Below are 24176 nucleotides of genomic sequence, written 5' to 3' on the forward strand. Positions count from 1 at the left end.
TTTTTTTCTGGTTTAATTTGGTTACAGAATAAAAGAAATGAAAGCAATACAGAATAAATACATCTATATGTAATAAACATAACACTCTAGATGCACCTAGGATTAATACAAATTTAAAAAAAAACTAAAGAATCTGTATTGTAAGAATCTGTAAAGAATTTGTATCTTATAACCAACTTGATGTGATTGAACAAAAGTTAGAGTATATACAATTTAGTTTAATGCCAGTCATTTTTTATTTGCTTACTATGACTCCCAAATTAAAAAAATAAAAGTAATGATAGTGAAACATGCTCAAATGGAAAAAAAATAATGTATCCAATTTCCCCCTTCCATATGCAGAGTTTCCAAAAAAAGAGATGAAGAACATAGTAAAATCCTATCTCATGACCCCAGTACTCTCCATTAAAATTATATAATTTTTCCTTTCAGGTAGATATACACCAGATTGAAGGGGACAGTCCTTGCAGCCAGCTAAAAGGGTAGGGGGACATTGGTTATTCCACTTTTCACTTAAAGTAAGTGATGAGATGTCATGCTCTGATCCATTTATCGGGCAAGAATAAATCTTGTTAATCAAAGACTTAAGTGTAAAAACATCTTGTATAAACTGGATTTTTCTTGACAGGAAGAATGTCTGGATTAACTGGGAAACTTGGTCATACTCTGTAAGATATCTATAAAATCAAGACAATTTGGTGCCATAATGGAGAATGCTAGAACTGGAATCTGGAAGACCCAAGACACTTACTAGTTGGGTAAATTGCTTAACCTCTATTTTGCCTCAGTTCCCTCAATTTTAAAATGGAATATAGCAGCACCTCAGGGTTGTTTGAGGATCAAATGAGTTGATATTTGCAAAATATACTCAGCTCAGCACCTGGCACATAGTAGCACTATATAAATACTTGTTCCTTTGCTCTCCATTTATTACATGCCTAGATATTGGGCACATAACATCTCTGGCTTTCCCCCATTTTTGGAACCTTCTTCCTTCTCCTCTCTACCTCTTGGCTTCCTTTAAATCCTATATAAAACCCCATCTTCAACACAACAAAAAAAGACTCTTCCAATCCTTCTCAATTCTAGTACCTTCCCTCTCTTTATTTCCTATTTATCTATATTTAGTTTGTATGTATGTGTTTGCTTGTTGTCTCTCCAATTAAATTGTGAATTCCTTGAGGGCAGGGACTATCTTTTGCTTCTTTTTGTATCTTCAGCAGCAGTGCCAGTAGTATTAAGCACCACATAATAGATGCTTAATAAATATTTATTGACTAACTCTTGGGGAAACAAAGGCAGAGAATGAAAATAGTTCATGCCTTTGAGGAGCACATATTTTACTGTAGCATTAATGGTATATTCACAAATAAGTATAGATGATATCTCTGTAAAGCAAATTCTAAATAATGTCTCTGAGTGGAGAGAACCAACATTTTGGGGCATCAGAAAAAGACTTGTTTATGAGGAGGTTCTACTTGAGCTGAACCTTGAAGGGATTTAGGAGTTTCCAGAGGCAGATGTGAGGAGCATGAAACAGGTGAGAGGATCTTGTATACTCTAAACAGCAGACTAGTTTGATGATCACATAGCATGCTGTGGTGTGATAGACTAAATTAATTTGGAAAGATAAGATGGAGCTAGATGTTGAAGGGTTTTAAACACCATATTTGGAATTTGCTTTTTATTCTGCATGCAAGAGGAAACAACTGAAATTTCTTATACAAGGGAGTGATGTAGTCAAACCTGTGCTTTAAAAAGAATAGTATAGAGCATACATTCCAAAGAAATATGACTTAAGGCAGTGGCCAAATTGACAGTCTATTGCAATAGATCAGTCAGTCAGTCAACAAGTGTTTATTAAGTCTTTACTCTGTGCCAGACACTATACTAAGTGCTAAGTATATTAGAAAAGCAAAAAAAAAAATAAAAAAATATATATATATATATGTGTGTGTGTGTGTGTATATATATATATATATATATATATATATATATATAGAGAGAGAGAGAGAGAGAGAGAGAGAGAGAGAGAGAGAGAGAGAGCGCAAGCCTGCCAGCAAAGAGCTCACATTCTAAGGAAGGAGAAACATATGAATAACTAGGTACATGGAACCTGTATGGAAAGTAATCTCAAAGGCATAAGTTATAATAGCTGTGAGGGTGGGAAGTTGGGGGAGATGGCAAAAACCTTCTGCAGAAGGTGGGATGTGACCTGAGTCATGAATGAATCCTGGAAAATGAAGAGGGAGAGGTTTCAGAGTTGAAGGTAGCTCAGGAGTCTTCTAATATAATATATACTTGAAAAATAATCCCCTTTACAATATAATGGAGAGGTATGTTCTGGCCAAGGCAAAGAATAATAGGAGTGTCATCTACCTGGAACATCATTCCAAATCTTCTCTAAAAAATCCAGGTTTCTCATATAGACTATTTAAGAAAAGCATTTTTACAGTTTTTTAGATTATTAAAAATATGTAAATCTGATTATAGATAGCTTAAATGTGAGATTCTTTTGCAATTACCAATAAACAGACAAATTACCAGAGGAGCTGAATATCAATCTTGGTATTTTTGCTATGAACTAAGACAGAAGAAAGAAGGATTTTGCAGTTAAATGGAAAGATAGTTCAGAAATCCTCTTTGGTGAGACAAAGAAAGGAGTTGGTAGGGTGGGTTTTGTTGTATTCCCAAAGGAGAGAAGATCTGTTATTTCTTCAGAATTTCAGTCCCCATACATTAGAGTACTGTTTGAACCAACTAGAGTTGTTGAGGGTGAAGATGAAAAGAAGTTACACGAAGAACTTTATAAGACACACCTGATCAAATCAATATACTCCCCGACACTTGCTGATTTCAGTACAAAGGATGGCAAGAAGTATCAGGAAAAATATATGGGAAAGTGTGATTCAGAAGAAAGTAAAGGAGACAAAGACTTGTAGATTCTACAGAAATGACAGTCTTCATTATCATGAACACAATTTTTTAAAAAAGTTAAGTATGGAACTTGGCGAACACTAAACAATAACACAAAGAATGAAACTAACTACATTTTACGAGGCAATAAAAGATTTATGATGTGGTGATCATGGTTTGGTCAGTTGGCTATACAGAGTCAGACTATCAACAAATCTGAGCTAATACCAGAGTTTACAGCAAAGAATAATAAAGAATAGCTGTGAGAAAAATATATGGCATGTGATTAAGGAATTATTAGGTGGTGCTAAGCCTGGGATCAGGAAAACTCATATTCCTCAGTTCAAATCTGGCCTCAGATACTCACTAGTTTTGTGACTCTGGGCAAGTCACTTAATCCTGTTTGCCTCAGTTTCCTCATCTGTAAAACTAGCTAGAGAAGGAAATGTTAAACTATTCTAATATCTTTGCAAGAAAACCTCAAAGGGGGTCACAAAGAGTTGGATATGACTGAACAATAACAAACCCTTACTATTTAATTTTTAAAATAAGCTTTTAAAAAGGGTAGACTATAGAAATGATATAAATATCAATTATAACAATTTTATCCAAAAATAAAACCAAAGTGAATTAATTGCTAGAACAGATACTGTATTGATTGCATCAAGCCCAGGGCACTGGAGAGCCTCCTGGAAGAGATCTCTAAAATTTAAAGTAATTTGACCTGTGCATCAACAAAGGAAACATCAAATAGTATATATTTCTGAGACAGATAAGTCAGATAGATAATGACCTACAAAGATCAAAGAGGGAGGTACAAAGGCTGGATTGTTTTCAGGAAATTCCAAAGAACTTTTACTTATCCAAGCTTCCCATAATAGCAAAAACCCAACTTTAAAATACAAGCATTTTACCAGCATTGCTGTAGCAGGGTAAGACATGGGACAACATTGCCTCTGGAGAGGTAAAGATGATTATCACATAAAGGGTCATGGGAAGGTGGGATGGTTGATGTGAGCAGGCTATACCATACAACCACTGTTGTTTGATTGTTTCAGTTGTGTCAGATTCTCTATGATTCCATTTTGGGGTTTTCTTGGCAAAGACATTGGTGTAGTTCGCCTTTTCCTTCTCCAGCTACAGATGAGTAACTAAGGCAAACATGGTTAAGTGACTTGTCCAGGATCACACAGCTAGTAAGTGTCTGAACTCATGAAGATGAGTCCTCCTGATTTCAAGCCTTTATGCCACCTAACTGCCCTTATATAACCACTAAGAAACTCCCCCTGCCAAAAAAATAAAAGAACAAGAGTAAATATTGTCATCAAAGAATTGTATGACAGAGAGAAAAGATTGCTTGTTAATGTGGCAAAAGTGAGGGCTGATAGTTAGAAGCCAGATTAACTCACTATATCCTTTCAATGCCAGGAGATAGTATGGAAAGCCTTCAGAACATCAAGTAGATCTCCTGTGACAAACTTTTTTGAGGATGTAGATAAAAGTTACAGAGAATAGGTGAGCATAGATATTTTGCAAACTCATGAATCAATGAAGTCACAGATCCATTTGAATATTTATGAGTATCATTTATTTTACCAGAAGCAGCAATGGTAATACCACCCTAGAAGTATAATTTTCTAGAAAGGGAAAAAGACATAGATAAAATGCCAGACAAATGCTGAAAGAGGTTTCTGTGAAACATAACTCTTGCACTAACCATTTTGTCATTGTTTAAAAAGAAAACACAATTTACTTTTGGGACCAAGTGAGGATGAACATTAATGAATGGAAGTATTGCAAATGGCCATAGTCATTTTTCTCTCCCTTCAAAACATTTTATTATTCTTTTTTTCTTGCTACTAGCTCTATGTAGTTGCTTATTTTTTATACCTTGCACATCTTACAATATTTCCTGGTTTAAACCAATCATATCACTTTAGATGAAAAAAAAACAGCTCTTGAGAAATAAATAAATACTTCCAGAATTCTTAGATGAATAGACTTTCTTTAAAATAAAGTTCACATAATTCTAAGGACACAGTTTTTGTAAGCAAAACAAAAGGGAATTAGGAGGATGGTACTGGTATGTACTTTTAGTTCTCAGGAAAAAATGAATAATTAAATATGAAAGATATACAAAAATAGAATTAATTTATTTCCAGTAAATTAAATGAAGCATTCTGTGTAATTTTCAACATTAAAAAATACAAAAAAGTTGGAGATTTTTTTTTTTTGTTTCAGGCTCATCTGTGTGAGGATAACAATTAAACTAAAGTTATTTCATTAATTTGAAGCTACTGAAATTCTCTGAACTATGAACTATGACTATAAATGACTGCTTTTAAAAAGTTTCAATAAACAATGATGGGTATAACAGTCATTTAAAACCAAGGGAGGAACACATATTTCTGACAAATAACATCTAGAAACTGTCACATTTTTAAGCTAGTAAGGAACTACATTGTTCAATAGAAACATTTTCAATTTGGCTAATATTTTTAAAAAAGTAATTTGCACAAATTCAAAGAACTATTCTACGTCAAATCCAATTTTCAAACACATGACATTTATAGTAGTGAACACGCCCCAGTGCACAAAATGTGTCACTAATGTTCTCATCATGACACAGGGAATTGTTTTTCATAGAATATTAAAACAGGGAAAGAATCCATGGTTTTTAGGGTAACCTCGTTCAACAAATGATTAAATGAAGGCCCATAGAGTCTCTAATTTTCGCAGGATTACATATTGGGCAGCCTTATTTGATTTGATTTAATTTAATTATTCTTTATAGAATATTCAGAACATTTGATACATATCAACATATGTTTATATGTGTTCTTATCATTTAAGAACTCTTTCAAAATATGTAAAAAACCATCCATAAGTTTGCCCACCATAAATGATTCCCCTCTACATCCTCCCAAAAGTTTGACATAGGTAACCCACTCAGGAGCTTGAGGCTTTGCTTGCTTTCTCCTGACATCAGAAAGATATCAGTGGATCATTTAAGATGTCCAGCTGTCTTCCCTCATTCTCATTATTTGATTAACTCCATTTTTTACGTATAATTTCATCCAATTCTTTTATAACATCTTTAATTCCATTCTTTAGAGTTCCTTTTAGTCAGTATCCAGTGATATGGTCATATACACCACTTAAATTGACACAAAACCAAAATCACCACAAAGAAAAGTCATAATTTAGAATAAATAAGAGCAAGTTATTGGAAACAATATTTAAAATTTACTCATTTCACTCAGGTATGAAATATTTTCAAAAGTAATTTAACTTCTTTTAAGTATAAATCTTTACCACAAGTGAAAACTATGAAATATTGATAATCAACTAATATAAAATTCTCATTGTTTCACAAAATGTTTATTCAAATTATTTAATCCCATATCTTTATGTCTATTCATTAAGAAATTTTAAAAATTAATTAAAAGATTCATGTGATGTTAAATTATTTTATAGTTGTATATACCTATACTAAAATACATTACATTGTAAGTCTCATGACACATTTAGCTTTAGGAAGAAGAAAGGGCCCTTTATATTAAATTTGTTGCTATCATTATTATTTACTAGGACTACATTTAAAATTACACAATATGAATTCACATTGATATTTCATGGAACAGAGTTTAATTGTCAAATTTTAATGGCTGTGACTATCATAATCTTACCCATTTGCAGGATGCAGAACAAGCTTTACCTTCCTTCATAAGACTTTTTCTGCCTTTTTTTGATCAGTCTATACTTATCTCCCTTTTCTTTTAGCCATGGAATAGAGAGTCCTTTAGTTTTATTTTAGTGACTGACCAAACTTTGCTTCACTTGACCTGTTCTTATCCATGTGGTTTGTTAATCTTAATTATTCTTAAACCAAGAGAGTAGAAGCAGGACTTACGGGTAAAATACTAGGTAATGCAGTTTTTGGCTCCAACATTAAGTACTTCAAGGGACATTTAACTAATAATTTACTAAATGCAACCAAAAGGAATATATTCTCTTGTTCAATGGGGAGTTTTATCATTGGTGATATTCAAACATAAGCTGGAAAACAATGTCAGGGATATTGTAGAGTAGATTTGTACATCATGCAGAAAGTGTAAAATAGCAGATAAACATGCTGAGCTGAGAATCATGAAGACCTGGATCCAAATCACATCTCCGGTATTTACTGCATGTTGACCATTAGAAAGTCATTTAACCTCTTTGAAACTCAGTTTCCTCATATATAAAATGGGGATAATGACACAATACCAATTTCATTGGATTATTGTGAAGCTTAAATAATATAATGTATATAAAAGGCTCTAAAAGTTTAAAGTTTTAAAAACATTAAAAATCGTACATAAATGTCTAAATGACATCTAAGTTACAATGTTAATGATTCTATGATTGCTTCTTCCCCTAAACTTAAACTCTTTGAAGACAGAGACCATGATTTCTACTTATTTTACAACTCCCATAAAGTGTTAGCAGAGAATTACAAATAATACCATTGCCCAAAGAATATTTGAAAAGCTATTATTTAGTACTGATTATATTTTTTGGCTATTTGGAAAGCACTGAATTGGATGGATGAAGTTGATCTGGTCTGATTTTACATACAGAGATTCTTGTTTAAGTTAGGACTGGGATTAAAAAACCCCTTCCAGCTCTAGAATTTATGATTCTATGTGCGTTGCATATACACGAGAAATAAAAAAAGCACATTTTGATTCTCAAACAATTAAAATTTACCTGTCATACAATCATATGTACACATGAAATTGTCAGGTGGGAAAAAAAACCCCAAAAACCTTAGTACAACCCCACAGAGGCAGGATGCCACAGAGAACAAAATGCTAAGTTTGGAGTTTGGAAGGCTGGCTTCATATCTGGCTTTAGATAATTACTAGATATGTGACCTTTGACAAGTCTTTTATGCGATTTAACTCCAACTTAGGACTTATCTACTAACTCAAATAGGGATTGTCATCTCTTTTGTTGGAAGACTCTTCCATACTCTGATGGACCCTTTGATTTTGAAATCTTAGATTACTCATATATTAAAACACTATTTTTTTTTCAAGACACAGGGAACTCAGATCTTTTTCTCCTGTGTTAATGGATACTCTCATTACCATCATTGTTCTATTCTAATATCACTCCATCACAAATGCTACTTCATAAAATTAGCTAATTTCCATCAGACATGGTAACATTTTTCTTCATTTTCAATTGCCTTTTCTTATTCCATGCAATTTAATGATCCTGCTGAATGTTTATTTTTTTTCTGGAATTTTTAATAACTTATGATAAATGAACCCAAGGTTAATTGCTTCACTTATTTTTTTTTTCCTTATTACCCAGCTCCAAAATTATCTGTTCAAAAGAGAATTTTTATATATAATCAAGAAAAACAATTACATGTACAAAAATACATACTCTGCAAATTCAGTTAATTCATAACTCTTGCTCTTTCACAACAGTGGATATTTTTTCTTTTTAAAGTGCAAATGCCTACTTGAAAGATGCTTAGTTAAACCTTCTGAGGTTGCAGTCACATGTTACACATCAGAAGAATAGAGAAGCTTTGTAAAAATCAACTTTTTACAAAAGTTCAAATCTCATTAAAAATGACTTTGTTTTTCTTATTTAAGATAAAATATGAATTGGTCAGAATATAAACGATTAAAACTATGTGGGATCCTAGAAAAGAAATGTCAACGTGGGTTACAGAAATTATGGATAGGTTCAAGGAAAGCTGAATCTCATAAATGGGTAAGATACAGATTAGTGGGAGGGAGAAGAGAAGCCTTCTGCAAAAGTAGAAAAAAACAAGTCCAAAAGAAGCATGCTTTTTTTAATATAGGGCACTGAAAAGATTAGTTTTCTTAAACCAGTAGATTTATATTAGGGGAAAATGGAATATTAAATTCCTAGAGGGAGTTCACTGAAAACCTAGAACACCAGGGAGAAAAGTTTAGATTTGTGGCAATAGGCAAGGGAGGGTCTGTTTATTTTCTCACAGAAAAGTAAAACCAAGCTATCTTTATTGAAGATTTGTCTGACAGTAAAGTGCAGGACAAACCAGGGGTAGGGAGAAAAAAATATGGGAAGTTGGAGGCAGAAAGGCCAGTTAAGATGTAACCAAAATAATTCAGGTGAAAGATGATGAGCAATTGCATTCAGAAAATAAAAGGAGGAGAGAGGTGAGAATGTAAGGGGAGGTAAAGGTAAGTTATCACAAATTAAAATCAAGGTAGAATAGGAAGGATTTAAGAATAGATTACATATAAGGGACATGGAGAGGAAGGAGTAAAAGTGAAATCCAAAACCTAGCGTTAAAGATGCTTGTTGCAAAAATGGCACTGGACAGGAAAATTAATTACCCTATAATGCTGCTCATTAAGCAAACATGTAAATATAAGGGGGAAGGTAAAAGTTAAAGAAAGAAAAAGTGGGAAAGAAATAAGTTGAGATAAATGTAAAAGAAAGAAAACACATAGAAGAAAACAATTTCCATGGGGTCAATAAAAATCAATTCTGATTAATTTAAGTTAAAGGTTGTTATCTATTAGAGGAACTATTCTTAGCAAAAGGAGAGACAAATACAGATTAAAATCATATAATCTGCCAAATCTGAGGAGCTTTGCTACCATATGTGGTGGCTTAATACATGTGGTAAAGAATGTAGGACGTCAGATCTTTAGCTGATATATGTTCATTCTTCCCTTAGGAGAATGAAAGTTTTGGAAGGCATGTCCCATACAGGTGAATGATCTACGATAATGACTAAGTAGTTTTATATCTAATTATATGAACTGCTGAGAGGAAAGACTAATCTTTATCCAGTTAATAATATATGAACTCTCATTATATGGTGAGAACACGGCACTAGGCACCTTTTATGAACTATTATAAAGAATGTTCTAAAACACACACACAGACACTATCATACAGGCTATGAGCTGAAGGAATTTGGAATGCCATTTCAATAAGGCATATTCACAGACAATACACACACACACACACACACACACACACACACACACTTGCACGTGCAAACTGACTGCTGAAATCAAAGCATGCCTTATTTCTTCAAAGAAAATAAAAACCAATACCACCACCAAATAAAACCAACCCCAAAACACTATGCAACTGATTATACTGTATTAAACCTTGGTTTATGCCAAAAACAAACAAAACAACTAGTCAATTCTACCAAATGAGTGGAAACAATCAATCAAAAGTTGTTTGGCCTCAAGCAGACAAAATAATAGTGAATTTGTGTTTTTTTCCCCCCTCAACTATTCTTTCCAGTGTCATTAAGTCACAGATAACTATGATGAGAAAAGCAATTTTGAAACTATTTCTTTTCTCTCATTTCAGATTAACTATTCTTTTCCAAAGAAAAAAAATGGAAAGCATCCAATTAAGCATTTCAGGGCCTTCTTAGAAATTACAACTTTAATTCATTAGTTTAAACAAAGTCATTGATTTTTCCTGAACACAAGATGTCCTCATGCACATTATATTCAATCTAGGAACTTAGTTTTTAAAATAAAGGAAAAGAGAATGATACCTATAATAAATTATACTAATCTATATTTTGAAAATATAGCTTTGAGTGCACAGGAAATTTTCTCTAAGTGGGACATTTCATTATTTATTGATTGATGTCAACCACAAATGGGAGCACATTTTGTTATTCTGAAAGATGGACAATATTGCATGATGTAGAAATTTAACATTCTGCCTAATGCCAAAGTAAAAAAAAAATTAGATTCCTCCCTAGTCTTTCAGTTTGGTTCAAAATATTGATGAGAGAAAATCCATAAAACATAATCTATTAACGTGTTAAAAATTCTAAACATCCAAAGGCACAACACTGCTTCCTTTAAAAACTTGAAAGGGGCTTCAGCTTTTAATTCTTGTCATTTGCTTATGATAAGAACTGCTGAATTTGAATAAATCAACACAAATACAATCTTGAATCTCTAAACACAAAAACAAACTTAGTAAGAGGCGAATGTGATTCAATAAAAAAATGACCCATCTGGAGTCAGAGGATGTGAGTTTGAATCCACCCTCTAAAATTAGATACATTTCATTGAATAGCTCAGGTAACCTTTGTGGTCCTCAGTTTACTCACCTACAAAATGTGATGGCAGTCAGGGGAGGGAATGTACCAGCAGACCTGTAAAGATCATTTATATCTAATTCTAAAACTGTAAGTGAGAAAAACTTTTTCCTCATTTTAAAAGTGATTTCTTTTCTTTTCTCTTTTTTTTTTTCAGAAAGAAAGAGAAGAAAGTAAAATAACACAAGAATGTGGATGTGTGATATTGGGCAAGTCACTTAACATTTCTAGGGAGTTGTTCACTCATCTCTAAAATACAGAGATGACTTCTAAATAATAGACATTAGAATCTTAATGAAATTTGTGTCCTGGGATGAAGAAAGTTGCTACCTGTCCATAGTAGCAAATTAATCACTAGAATATATGAAAATATTAGAAGTTTTCTTGACATGGTTAAATGTTAGCACCGATTTGGTTAGAAGTCAACTCCTCAGTGTTAGTGATGAGTGTACTGAAATGGAGTGTGTCACGTATGGAAAATGATGTGGCCAGAGTATAAATGTATATTTTACTGATTCATGGTATTACATATGGAAAGAGTGATTAACTTGTCATATAGCTCAGGAAGATAATGAGTACTAGTGCTTGTGAATGGGGTCATATAGTTCCTTGGGTTATTCGAGGGTGTGTTTTAAGATTTGGGGTGTGGGGACATCAGTGTATACTCTTAGGCAAATCTCTATTTTACACTGGGTGGATTATGAGAATTTGTGGTACATGGAATACTGCTGGTAAAATCAAGAATGTATTGGGTACTAATTATAATTTTTTCTAGTTCAGTTGCCATATTTGAATACAATGAAATACAGATGCTGTTATTCATTCATTTTAGTCACATCTGACTCTTCATGACCCCATTTGGAGTTTTCTTGGCAAAGATATTAGAGTGGTTTGCCATTTTCTTCTCCAGCTCATTTAACAGATGAGGAAACCTAGGCAAACAGAGCTAAGTGACTTGTCCAGGGTCACATGGCTAGCAAGTGTCTGAAGCTAGATTTGAACTCATGAAGATGAGTCTTCCTGACTGACTCCATGCCCAGTGTTCTATCTACTGCACCACCCAGCTGCCCCCAAATTTAGATAGCTAACAGAAATATAAGTTCAAAAACATTTCAAAAATGGTGAAAGGATGTGAACAGTTGCTAAAAAAATTGCAAACTATAACAATTTGAAAAAATGATTAAAATAACTAATAATAAAGGAAAAAATTAAAATAACCCTGAGACTGAATTTCATACCCAGCCATTTATAAAAGATAATAAAATTAATAGCAAATATTTATGTAACATTTTTAAGGCTTGTTAATGTACATATGATACTTCATTTTATCCCCCAACAACCCTGCAAAGTAAAAGCTATTATTATCCCCACTTTATATATGATGAAACTAATGCAGAGTGAAGTTATCCAATATGACCAGGTGTACACGAGTGGTGACTACAGCTGAATTTTAACTCAGGTCTTTCCAACTTCTGGTATGTACTCCACTAAACCACCTAACTACCTCAGAAAGGATAACAATAAAAAGAAATAGTCAATGTTGGAGGGGTGTGAAGAGATAGGCATACCAATGCATTGTGAGCAAAGCTGTGAATTAATACAGCCATTTTAGAAATCAACTTCAGATTACGTAAAGAATGTCATTAAAAGGTTATAAGGAAATTGATAAGATTTGGGTGATCTCAGTCACATACCCCAAGACCCTCACTGTTATCACAGTTGATTGCTACTCTCAGGAACACTTGCTCTTCCAAGGCCATATAAACTGTGAGTCCACCCCAATGAGGGGTCTTTGGTCTAAGAGACAGCCAAATGACAATCCATTTATTAATAAACTTGCTGGCCCTATTAATAAAAGGATTAAAATACCCAGAAAAAAGTAATTTTGCTAAAATATCTATACCAGTTGATGCAAACATTGAACTAGGCATATTCTGTCAAGATCAATGATTAAAAAAAAAAGAGAAAAGGCTATATATGCACTATTTATAGCAGCATTTTTTTTTGACAGAAATAACTGGAAATAAAGTAGAATCTCATTGATTGGAGAATGGCTAAACAAGGTATGATGTATGAATGTAATAGAACATTATCATGCTGCAAGAAATGATGAATCCGTTGACTATAGAAAAGCAAAAGAAGATTTATATGAATTAATGCAAAATTATATAATTAGCATCAAGAAAACAGTATACATGATGACTCTGGCAAAGTAAATGGAAAGAACAACAAAATGCTAAACTAAATGCTTCAAATACTAAATGCTTCAAAATTAGAATGACCAAGTTGGCCCCCAAAGAGATTATATATTTATCATAAGGGATGAATCTGGTAGGTGGAGGAGGAAGATACAGTGAGAAATATAAGAACATAGGTAATGTCAAACCAGAAGATATGAATAAAATTATTTTTAAACATGCAATGCACTATGCTAGATACCAGAAACACAAAGACAAAAATAAACCTCTGAGACAGGGGAGACTGAATTTAATTACTCCATTCCACTCACCTTCATGCCATGCCTTCTTATCTCCAACTGCACTCTTCAGCTCCTGCACTGGGGCCCTTTGCTTCTGACTGGTGAGAATTCTTTATAACTAACTCAATCCATGTCTATCACAATGCTGCTATAGCATCTATTTTTAATCTATTCTATCACACCCATACTTTCTTCTCCATCACCACAACTTTCCAACCTCTGGCTCTAGGAACAATAATCAAATGAATACTACTATTCCTAGAAAAGATGTCTGAAACAATTGCCCTATGACACCACGCACAATCCCAAAGACGATCTTATTTCATAGACCCCTCCTTAACCATCACTACCATATGGGATCCTACATTTTTTCCCCACACTATTTATCTTACCAAACATATAGAGCACTCATACTGGAGCCTTTTCCCCTGGTGTCTTACCCTACCAACATTCAACTTTGCTATTTATAGTGTTCTACCATGTATTAGCAAAAATATTTTCTCTAGAGAGTTTCATGTCAGCCTTACATAGGAAAATATAGATTTATAAAAACAGATTAATCAAGGAGTGATTATTCACTCGCAAATTAGAAAACTTTATTTATAAAAGCATTTACTATAGATTTAAGTAATGAGTTTTCTGAGCATATTAAAGAATGAATTACCAAATGATAAGTCAGAGAGTGTTTTTAAAAGCTATGTTAATTACATGAAACTGTATATGTATATATATATAGTAGTTGTAGAAAAGACATTGATTCAATTGAGTATAAAATCCTCAATTAAAGTAATCCTCTTGATACTTATTATTTTTTTTTTTTGGCGAGGCAATGGGGTTAAGTGACTTGCCCAGGGTCACACAGCTAGTAAGTGTCAAGTGTCTGAGACCACATTTGAACTCAGGTCTTCTTGACTCCAGGGCTGGTGCTCTATCCACTGCACCACCAAGCTGCCCCTTGATACTTAAATATTGTGACATTCTTCTGGCTTTTGGAAGGCTATGTCTGTGGATCCTAAGTTTTGGCAAGTCTGAAAAGACTTCTAGTATGGGCCTGGTGATGGAATATTGGAATGCCTATATACATACATACATACATGTATGCATACATACCTATATATATACATATATAAATCCAACTAATTATTAGAATTATTGGCAGAGAAAACAATGTCTTCTGGAAACTAACTAAAGGATTTTGCAAGATCACTATGGCCTCTTCATGATGTACAAATCCTACCTATAAGAAACCATGTTTTAACTTACTTATTTTTATGCATTAAATATGCATAAACAAATAGTAATCTAAAGTTGTAACAAACTCCACAAAAACAGGCAATACTGAAAAGATGCCATTTAGTAGACAATGTAAATATCTACCAGTAAAATCATAATATGATGGCAAATATCCCTCACAAAGTTCTGATATAATTGTAAAGTGAAATTACAGGATTCTTATAAAGATGTCTGAACCAAAGATACAATGACTGCTGAGCCCCTGGAAGTGGCTAAGCTCCCAACCAAATCATCCCTATTAGCTTCTATTCATGATTTGAATTATGCTTTTTTATCTCTGCCCAACATGCAGCATTTACTTACCCTCAATTTCTAGGCATTACAGATTCTGCTGACTTAAATGCATTCCCCAAATAGAACACTACAGAAATCTTCTTTTGCTAGACATTTAAGCCATGTGCATTTCTTTTTTTTTTTTTTAAGATTCCTTTTTTAACTTTCTAACTATAAGAGGGCTGGAAAGGTGATGTTAAGATGAATGAGAACTTGTTTTCTAAAGCAACCATGTAGACACTCAATGTCAGGATAAAAAAAAAAATGGCACAGCCTCCTACCTTGAAAACAAACATCTCTCGGCGGAGAATGGCGAGAGTGTTGAAGTTCCCATCACAGATGTTGGGTTTGGCTCCAGGATAGAAAGGTTTGCCAGTGGGAGGCCGTGGAGGTTTAGGCCTGTCATTCTTCCGTGGGTCTAGCGGAGGAATAGAGCGGTGTGGGGGCACTGTTGGTAGAGGTCTTGTTGGTGGAGGGGTCTTGTCAGGTGGACCTTTTGAAAAGATGAGGACAGTGCTTGGGCTCACTTAAAACTGGAATAGTGCTGGAAAATATGCTACAGAGAACAATTATTCATCAGCAGAGGATACCAACTAGATGATCTAAGAGGTATTTAAGATCATATAAAGAAAAAAATGAAAAAGAATATACAATTCTATTTAATATTAAATTGCCATGTTCTTGAACTGGGCAATCAAAATTTATTTGTTAGTTTTCAATGACAGCTTCTCCACTGTTTATCCAGAGACTATGCATAACAAACCTATATAACATAATCCTAGGTATTAAATAAGCAAATAATATAACAAATATATGTAAATAATTACAAAAGATTTACTGACCAAAACTTTTGCTAAACATGAGTATTAGATCAAACACCATAACTTTTCCAACTTTAAAATTTGGTATCTATTTAAATAATTTAATGCATTTCTGCAAAGGAGCTTTCATTTGAATATTGAATTTGTCACCTATTGATCATAACACCAGCAGCAAAACATTAATTTTCTGAAACAGTTTTTGAAAGGAGTCTTCTAAATCAAGCCAAAGTTCGCACAAGTAATTTGGCAGTGATATTAAACACAACTTTTCAGGGGATTTTTTTTTTTAAATGAAAGACACAGCTGTTAACACTTGGCATTTAGACTATGGGAAGCATATTCTGGTGTAGACCTTCTGTCTAGACTACTAATTCATGAGGTCATGAGAAAGAGCCACCTTTCACTTAACCACTTTAGAGAAACATCTTTTAGCACATACTATAGCACTATAGACATAAAAATATGCTCTAATATTTAGAATAGAAATATTCAGCTTCTAGGCAAGGATATGTGCATTTTCTCTATCACGGCATTTGACTTCTCCAACAATACAGAGAGCAGCAGGAACTGTGACCTTTTAAAAAAAATCCACTTTAATCCTGAGAGAGCACTTAACACTGAGACATTTAAGTTGAAAAAACTAATTAATGCAAAACAAATTACTGAACTTAAAGTATGCTATTTTAAAATGCAAATGACATCTCCTGGTTACTGTGTATTAACACGCAGACAACACAAATTTGTCTTTGCACTGTAAGAATGAAAGTTTCACCTCATTAATTTAGCAAAACAGATGCACTAAATGTAAATTACATATGCCATGCTCTTAACAATTATGGGTGAAATAAATGTATCTGTAAAGGTCAATGATGGTACTGTGGGAGTTAAAGTTACTGTAAAATGTGTAACTTTTTTTTTTACTTCTCTTACAGTTAATTTGCTCATATTTGTATAATCTACTCATGTAAATTATTTTTATCTCAGATATTGCCTTTATTTGAGATAATGAACAATATAACCATGTATATTTTACCACTCTATATTATTCAAAATTTGGTATTAGTAACTATATACTTTGCAAAACAATTTGTCACATTCATCAACTTCTGTAACATAAATAATGCTGTAGCTGTGAGAAATAGAATACTGAAACCCATTAACTGAGAACTAATGCTTGGGATGTCTGAGCTGTAGTCTCAGCTTCTCATGAATACAACTCACTCTTCTTATTTTATTATTTATTTGAATATCCTAATCAGATACTTATATCTTTATTTTAATATTAAAAATATTATCCTTCATGCAATTTTTATTACAGGTTGTGGGATGAAAAAAAAATCAACAGGTTACATCAAAATCAGAAACATTCTCATAACCTATACATTAAGATGTCTGAGTTGACTGCCAAAGTGCCTTGATTGATAAAGATATTTTGCCCATGTAGCATTCTCTCCCCCCACTCCCCCCATCTGGTATTCCCTTCCACCACACACTTAGAGATCTCATTTGAAATGGTAAAACATAACAAGAGCTTCTAGACTTCAGTGTAGGGTCAACCAAACAAAAACCTGATAAAATAGTAACCTACCATATATTTTCTGGATGCCTTGTAAATCATCATTAGGTAGTTTAAAGTTGTCTGTCTCCATATACTGGTAAAATGGAGCCATGATTGCTGTGGGGTCATTGGAATGTTCCAACCCTAGAGCATGTCCTAATTCATGAACTGCAACTAGAAAGAGGTCATTTCCTGTGTGAATGAAAAAGAGAAAGAAAAGTTTTTAAGAGTCAGAAAGTACTATAATTAACTACACAAGTGCTGTAGAAGATAATTAAGTGATTCTAAATTTAAACAATAACAGACTGCTTAAGGGTAACAGAGGAACTCATTTATTTTAACGTCAAAGTATCATTTTATCATTGACTCCTACTGACCAAAATCAATGATCTTGGTTGAAAGCACTTAATGATTATTCAATAATAGTGAACAATTATATGAAGCTTTAATATTTGTGAAATACTTTACATATATTAACTAGTTTGACTCTCATGACAACCCCTGACATAGATACTTGTATTATTGCTATTTTACAGATGAAGAAACTGAAGCTGAAAGAAGTTCAATACATTTTCCCATGGTCATATATTTAGTTTCTGAAGAGAGAGTTGAAATTAAGTTGTCTGACCCAATTTGTATTGCTCCATTCATACACATTTATTAAATACCCACTAAATACATGTAGAACATGTACCATGTTCTACACTAAGCATTGGGAATACCAAGAATAAATAAAATAGTCCCTACTTACAAGAGCTTCTGTCATATTGCTGCTGGCTGACAATGCCATCTTACATCCACATAACATTTAGAAGGTTCAACTGGATTTATATGCAATATTTTATGTCATTTGAGCTGATAAAAACCCTTTGAGATAGAGCATATATTATTAATCCTTATTTTACAGATGCAGTTTTTTTTTTTTGGTTTGTTGTTTGTTTTTATATTGGGGCTTAGAGTCATAAAATTATTTCCTGCAGATTACAAAGTTTACAAAGATAGTGATAGAGCTGATACAAGAACTCAGTGTTCTATATATTATTTTATGTTTCACCCTGATTTTTGGAGTAATCAGCCTGGTTGTCTGACTCTTAAATTTCTCTAGTTCCAACATTTGCAACAACTTGTTACTCATTTAAAGCAGACTCATTGCTATTCATTTGCTGTTGTATTTGACTCTACTTGGCCACATTTGGGGTTTCATCAGCAAAGGCCCCAGAGTGGTTTGCCATTTCCTTCTCTAGCTCTTTTTACAGATGAGCAAACTGAGGCAAACAGGGTTACGTGACTTGCCCAGGCTCAGTGTCTGAAGCAGGATTTGAACTCAGGTCTTCCTAACTTCCTATTTCCAAGCGCAAGGCTCAATTTACTTAGCCACCTAGCTGAAAAGAAAAATACAGGATGACCCAAAATCTTACTTCTGTTTTTAGATGTAAAAGCACAAAACTATGGTAAGAGTATAGGAACCCAAAGTGTAAGGATGTCTGAATCCATAGCTCTGGAAGCTTAGAATGAGTAAGTTTTGCAGTTGGTCTTGCTCCAACTTGCTAGTCCAGTTGTATTAACTGGACTCTTGCCTTTTTTAGGTCTCCTACCTTGCATACCAGGTGCAATTCTGATCTCTGTACCCAAATCCATTGGCTTCATACCCTGCTATCTACTTCAGTTCCTCTGGGCTCAGAGTTATGCTTCTTAACAGTGGTTAATAGTCTGGTTCTGTACCATGGCCCTTCTAGTGGGGTCCTCACTGGGTGTTGCCAAATATCCCTGATGCTGCCTATCTACTTCAGCTCTACTTTTCATCTGCCTTGAGGTTACCTGGGCATGGTCATTCTCTTGTTTATTCCAGAAGTAGGTCTCTAACTAATTCCTATAATGAGAACAACATTGCAAGAAACAGAGATGCCAAAACAGATCAAGCACAAAAGCTGAAGGTAGTGGAGACAGCATGAGAATTGTGTAAGTTTTTGATAACTATACTTCTGGTGACTGGAAATATTTTAAATACTCTTTCACTGAGTTTTATAAAAATACCTAATTTTATGAAAGATAGAGTTAAGAAAGAAAAATTTATTTTCCATTAAATAAAGATGTAGAAAACCATTTGATCATCATTAACCCTCCCTGCTGCTGATCACTTTCTTAAATCTCATTCTATACGCATTGCTACGATCCACTTACACTCAAAACTATTGACTCAGAATGCTTCCAATTCCATATTGCCAGGACTTTCCCATACCACCTAACCCATCCTAGTTGTCCTTTCTGTTATCTAATTTCAGGTCATCTTTAATTTATCATACTTCTATGAACAGAAATCTAATACTGTAAAGGTACAAAGAAATGTAAAGTAATCATTATAAATAGATGTCATTGGTGCCCATTTCTAATCCACTTTCAAATCTTGAATATACATATTTTCCAGGAATTTTTGTAAGTACAAATGAAATAACCCTAATACATGGTAAACTTATACAATAAAGGTTATTTAGGACAAACTTTGAAATGTGGCCTACCATCATGTACAATCAAACCACTTCTAAAAATGTCTATGTGTTGCCTATTACTGAACCACATCCAAACATGTTATGGGTTGTGGAGAAGTATGATTTTTGTATTTAAGGCTCTGTATTTTCAATATTCCAAATGACAGTACCTTTATGGACCTATGTGCAAAAGTGATTATATACATGATACTATACATATGCAAATAATCACTTCTGGACATAGGCCCATAGAGGTACTATCAGTTGGCATACCAAATATATTCAGTACATATACATATACGTATACACACACATAAAATATTTTATAGGTATACATATAGACATATAGATATCTATACACATATATAATAGTTTATATGTATATATATACAAAATATATTTGCTATATATATACCAAATACTGTATTTCTCCAAAACACAGACACACACACATACATATGTGTCTGTGTTATGGAGGAGCACAAATTAAATACATTTGCACAATCAACCCCAAATGATTCTCAATATATTGTTTGCTAAGAAACTACCTGCATTTCCTGCCAATTTGACAATATAATCCTATAGTGTCCTTGTAGGGACAGTTTTATGTGGCCCATAACCAGATACACCAAATCAAATCATAACCTCTAGTTTCAGGGTCTAATCAATGTCTAAGTTATCACCATCATCAAACTCCTGTTATTACCACCTTGAAGTTTCATGGCTTTATTATAGGATCCTCTTATGTTGGAAGGCCATTCATTCCGTCCTGAAGCTGCCTTGAGTGATATGAGTTAGCTAGCACAGGGAAATCTAGGGAGTTCACATGAGTTAGTCCTGATTTTGTAGCTTTTTTTTTTTTTGCCATGAATCAATCTAAACTCTTGGATTAGATTATGAGGATGACATAGGATTGACTGAACTCAAAGGTGTCCTGGAGGATCTAAAATGGAACTTTTCTCCAGAGATATAAATGATATAACTGTCAGTTAAGTAACAATCATTAAGTAACTCAATTCAATACTTTTCATGTATTTATGTTTAACTTCTCAACAGAAAAGACAATAGTAATAGTAAAGAACAGAAAAAGAACTAAAAATTTATTTTCCTTAGCCTTCATAGAGCTTACAGTTTAAGGGGAAAGAGCAAAATATAAACAAAGAAAAGCACCTAAAACTTATGAATGAGAAAAAAAATGTAAATTAATGCAATACAAATGAACCCTATGGGTAGTAAAGGGAAATGCTAAATTAACAAAGTTAGTTAGCGGCTTTGGGGACAGTAGTTTAGGCAAGTATTCCTTTTTTATCTTCCTCTTTCTAGTTAAAGTGGACTTTCCAACACTCTCTAAATATACCCCGCCCCTTCCAACATTTGTAGTTTTGCTATACTATTCCCTGTAGAAATCATTTATGCCCCACCAAACCCATCTTCACTTGCATCTACTCTTCCTTCAAGGCAATGTCCAAATACCACCTCTATATTAAGCCTTTCCCCTTACCCAACCCCCAGACAAAGTGGCTTCTTCTTCTTACTAACATCTATGGAACCATTTATACATTTCTCATGAACTTACTATCTATTTTAAATCATAGGTGATCGTGCCCTGTCTTTCCTATCAGATTAAAAAGGTTTTGAGGGCAAAGATTATAGGAAAGGAGAAATTTAGAGATAGAAGGGACCTTTAAAGTCTAACTCTCTCCCTCTAAATATGAGGCAGCTAATGTCCAGAAGGTTTGAATGACTTGTCAAAGGAACATACAGGCATGTCTGGAAGGGTCAGATCTGTGATACAAATCGATGGTATGACAAACCATCTTTGTATCTCACTCAGATTCAAGCATGTTACTTAGACATAGTAAGGGTTCATTTAGTGCTTGTTGAATGGAGTAAGACTGGAGAGAAGGGTATCAAAGATATTCATATCTTTTATTTATAATTAATTATAATTAACTACATAATGACTATGTAGTTATAATCAGTTAATTAATTAATTATAAGGCACCTTGACAAAAACATAGCCAAGGAAGATTTGTGTGTGTTTCTGTGGAAATTGTTTATGGGATGGATTGGATTGGGGAAGTCAGAGGAACAATAACCAGAGCACTGCTGCTGTAATCTGAGTCCAGGGTGATGTGCACCTGAGTTCTTATTCTTAGTATAGGAATCAGGTGGGATGAAGGGGTAAGAGTTAAAACGTTCCTCCAATAAAGGAAACAGAGAGAAAAGTTCATAGGGTTTATCATATGCACTGAAGTGGAAAAAAGAAAGGGAGAAGAGTCCAGGATAAATTTTGTTAAGTGAGAAGGCCAAGATAATTCCCGGGATGGGAACCTGGGGAACTGAGAAACTGGTATTGCCAATTATAAAGGTGGGAAACCTGGAAAAGTAGTGTCAGCTAAAGCGGAAATACAATGAAACAATATTATTGAGGATGACCAAGTGGAAATGTCCTATATTTAGCTAGAAAAATAAAAAAAAAATTTGAAAGAATAAGAGGTCAGGGATGTAAATACAGGTTCTCATAAGGGAACAGGCTAAGTCAAAAGAATGAACTAACTCTTCTAAGATGTGAGTTTATAAACTGAGAATAGTGGAGAATGAATCTCAAAGTGTACAAATGAATGAAGAAAAAGGAGGAAGAACAGGCTTTTACAATGGAGATGAAGTGGGAGTTATAAAGGGAGCAAGGGAACAAAGACAATTATTTTTTTTTAACAGAAGGGAAGTCTCAAGAATTCCTGATAAAAATCAATCCAAAATTATATCAGGCTCTGGGAAGCTCATGATGCTTCCTAGTCTCCTTTTACAGTATATACCATTCTGTTCTTTATCTTGTTCACTGCGCAAGAAATTGTAAACAACAAAGAGTCCTGCTACAGCTCACAACTGAAAATTCCACTTGGGGCTGTTTGTTATCTTTAGTAACTTACAGGAAGTGAAGATCAAGTTTTTTTAACAGGAACATGACTGAGCACCTATTAAATATTAGAACTGAATAACTGAAGGAGGTACCAAAGGATTTAAAAGTGGTAGAATTATAAAACAAAGAAACATAATGATAACGACATGCTTATCAGTCATGAGTATAATGAGGGATACTGATAAGAATCTCTGTAGTATACCCTATGGCATGGGTTTATAAACTTTTGGATATCATGAACCCTTTTGGCAGTCTGGTGAAACCTATAAACACTTTCTCAAAATAACATTTTAAAATGCATAAAATGAAATATATAATATTATAAAGGTAACCAATTATATTGAAATGCATTTATTAGATAGATGATGTGTTTGTTTATATATGTATACACACACACACACACACACACATATAAAATGGATTTCAGGTTAACAGTTCTTGCTCTAGGGAACAAATTCAGGCCTCAATCCAGACATGACCTCTGAGAACTACAACTTGGTTCATCAAAAATATTAAACAATAGACTATTTCATTTTTTAAAAGTTACATTCCCAGTGACTAGCACAGTGTCTGGAATATAGTAAATGTTTAATAAATGCATGTTGACAGACTTTGATGAAATGAGATATTACTGACTCACATATAGCCCACACACAATGACTTGCCAATAAGTAGAGCTGCCTCCTTTGTTTAAAGCAATTCACCTCATTAGGAAATCTTTCTATTCTGGGTCACAATGATAGAAGATTCCCTCAAGGAAGGTATTCTTGTTTTTAATTTTTTTACATAAAATATCTTCCACCCTATTTTTGTGGAATGGAATATTTTTATCTATAAAAACAAATTTGTCCTCTGCATAAGAAGACTATACATTCCCCTTACAAGAAGATAAATACCTGTAATCTCAGCCAACTGTGTGTGTGTGTTTCGTTTTTTTTAATATGAGGCAAATGGGGTTAAGTGACTTGCCCAGGGTCACACAGTGGTGAGTGTTAAGTGTCTGAGGCATGATTTGAACTCAGGTCCTCCTGCCTCCAGGAACGGTGCTCTAACCACTGTACCACTTAGCTGCCCCTCATATGGTTTTTTTTAAGACACCACAAATTCCTCCTGAATATAATCCTCAAGGGGAAAATATACTGTTAGTAACTACGGTTTTTTCCTTGCAATTTTTTTTTCTGGCCAATACCTATGCAATTTTTGTTTCAGAAAAAACACAATTCTGATGCAAACATAGAAGGAGGTACTTCTGCTGTATCCATTCTTTACTTCATCAATAAAATTTCCCTT

General features: G+C 33.7%; 1 protein-coding gene across 1 annotated transcript in view; it reads right to left on the bottom strand.

Annotated features, from left to right (window-relative positions):
• The window catches only part of MMP16 (matrix metallopeptidase 16), a 365749-nt gene that overhangs the window by 71132 nt on the left and 270441 nt on the right, over positions 1-24176 (bottom strand). Inside the window, exons 5-6 of the mRNA XM_020970086.2 lie at positions 17508-17669; positions 15380-15591 (exon numbers count right to left, since the gene is read on the bottom strand). Of these exons, the coding sequence (XP_020825745.1) occupies positions 15380-15591; positions 17508-17669 (374 nt within the window). The remainder of the gene's footprint in view (positions 1-15379; positions 15592-17507; positions 17670-24176) is intronic.

This window comes from Phascolarctos cinereus, unplaced genomic scaffold (assembly GCF_003287225.1).
Source record: "Phascolarctos cinereus isolate Bilbo 61053 unplaced genomic scaffold, phaCin_HiC Scaffold_4;HRSCAF=312, whole genome shotgun sequence".
NCBI classification, from domain to species: Eukaryota; Metazoa; Chordata; class Mammalia; order Diprotodontia; family Phascolarctidae; genus Phascolarctos; species Phascolarctos cinereus.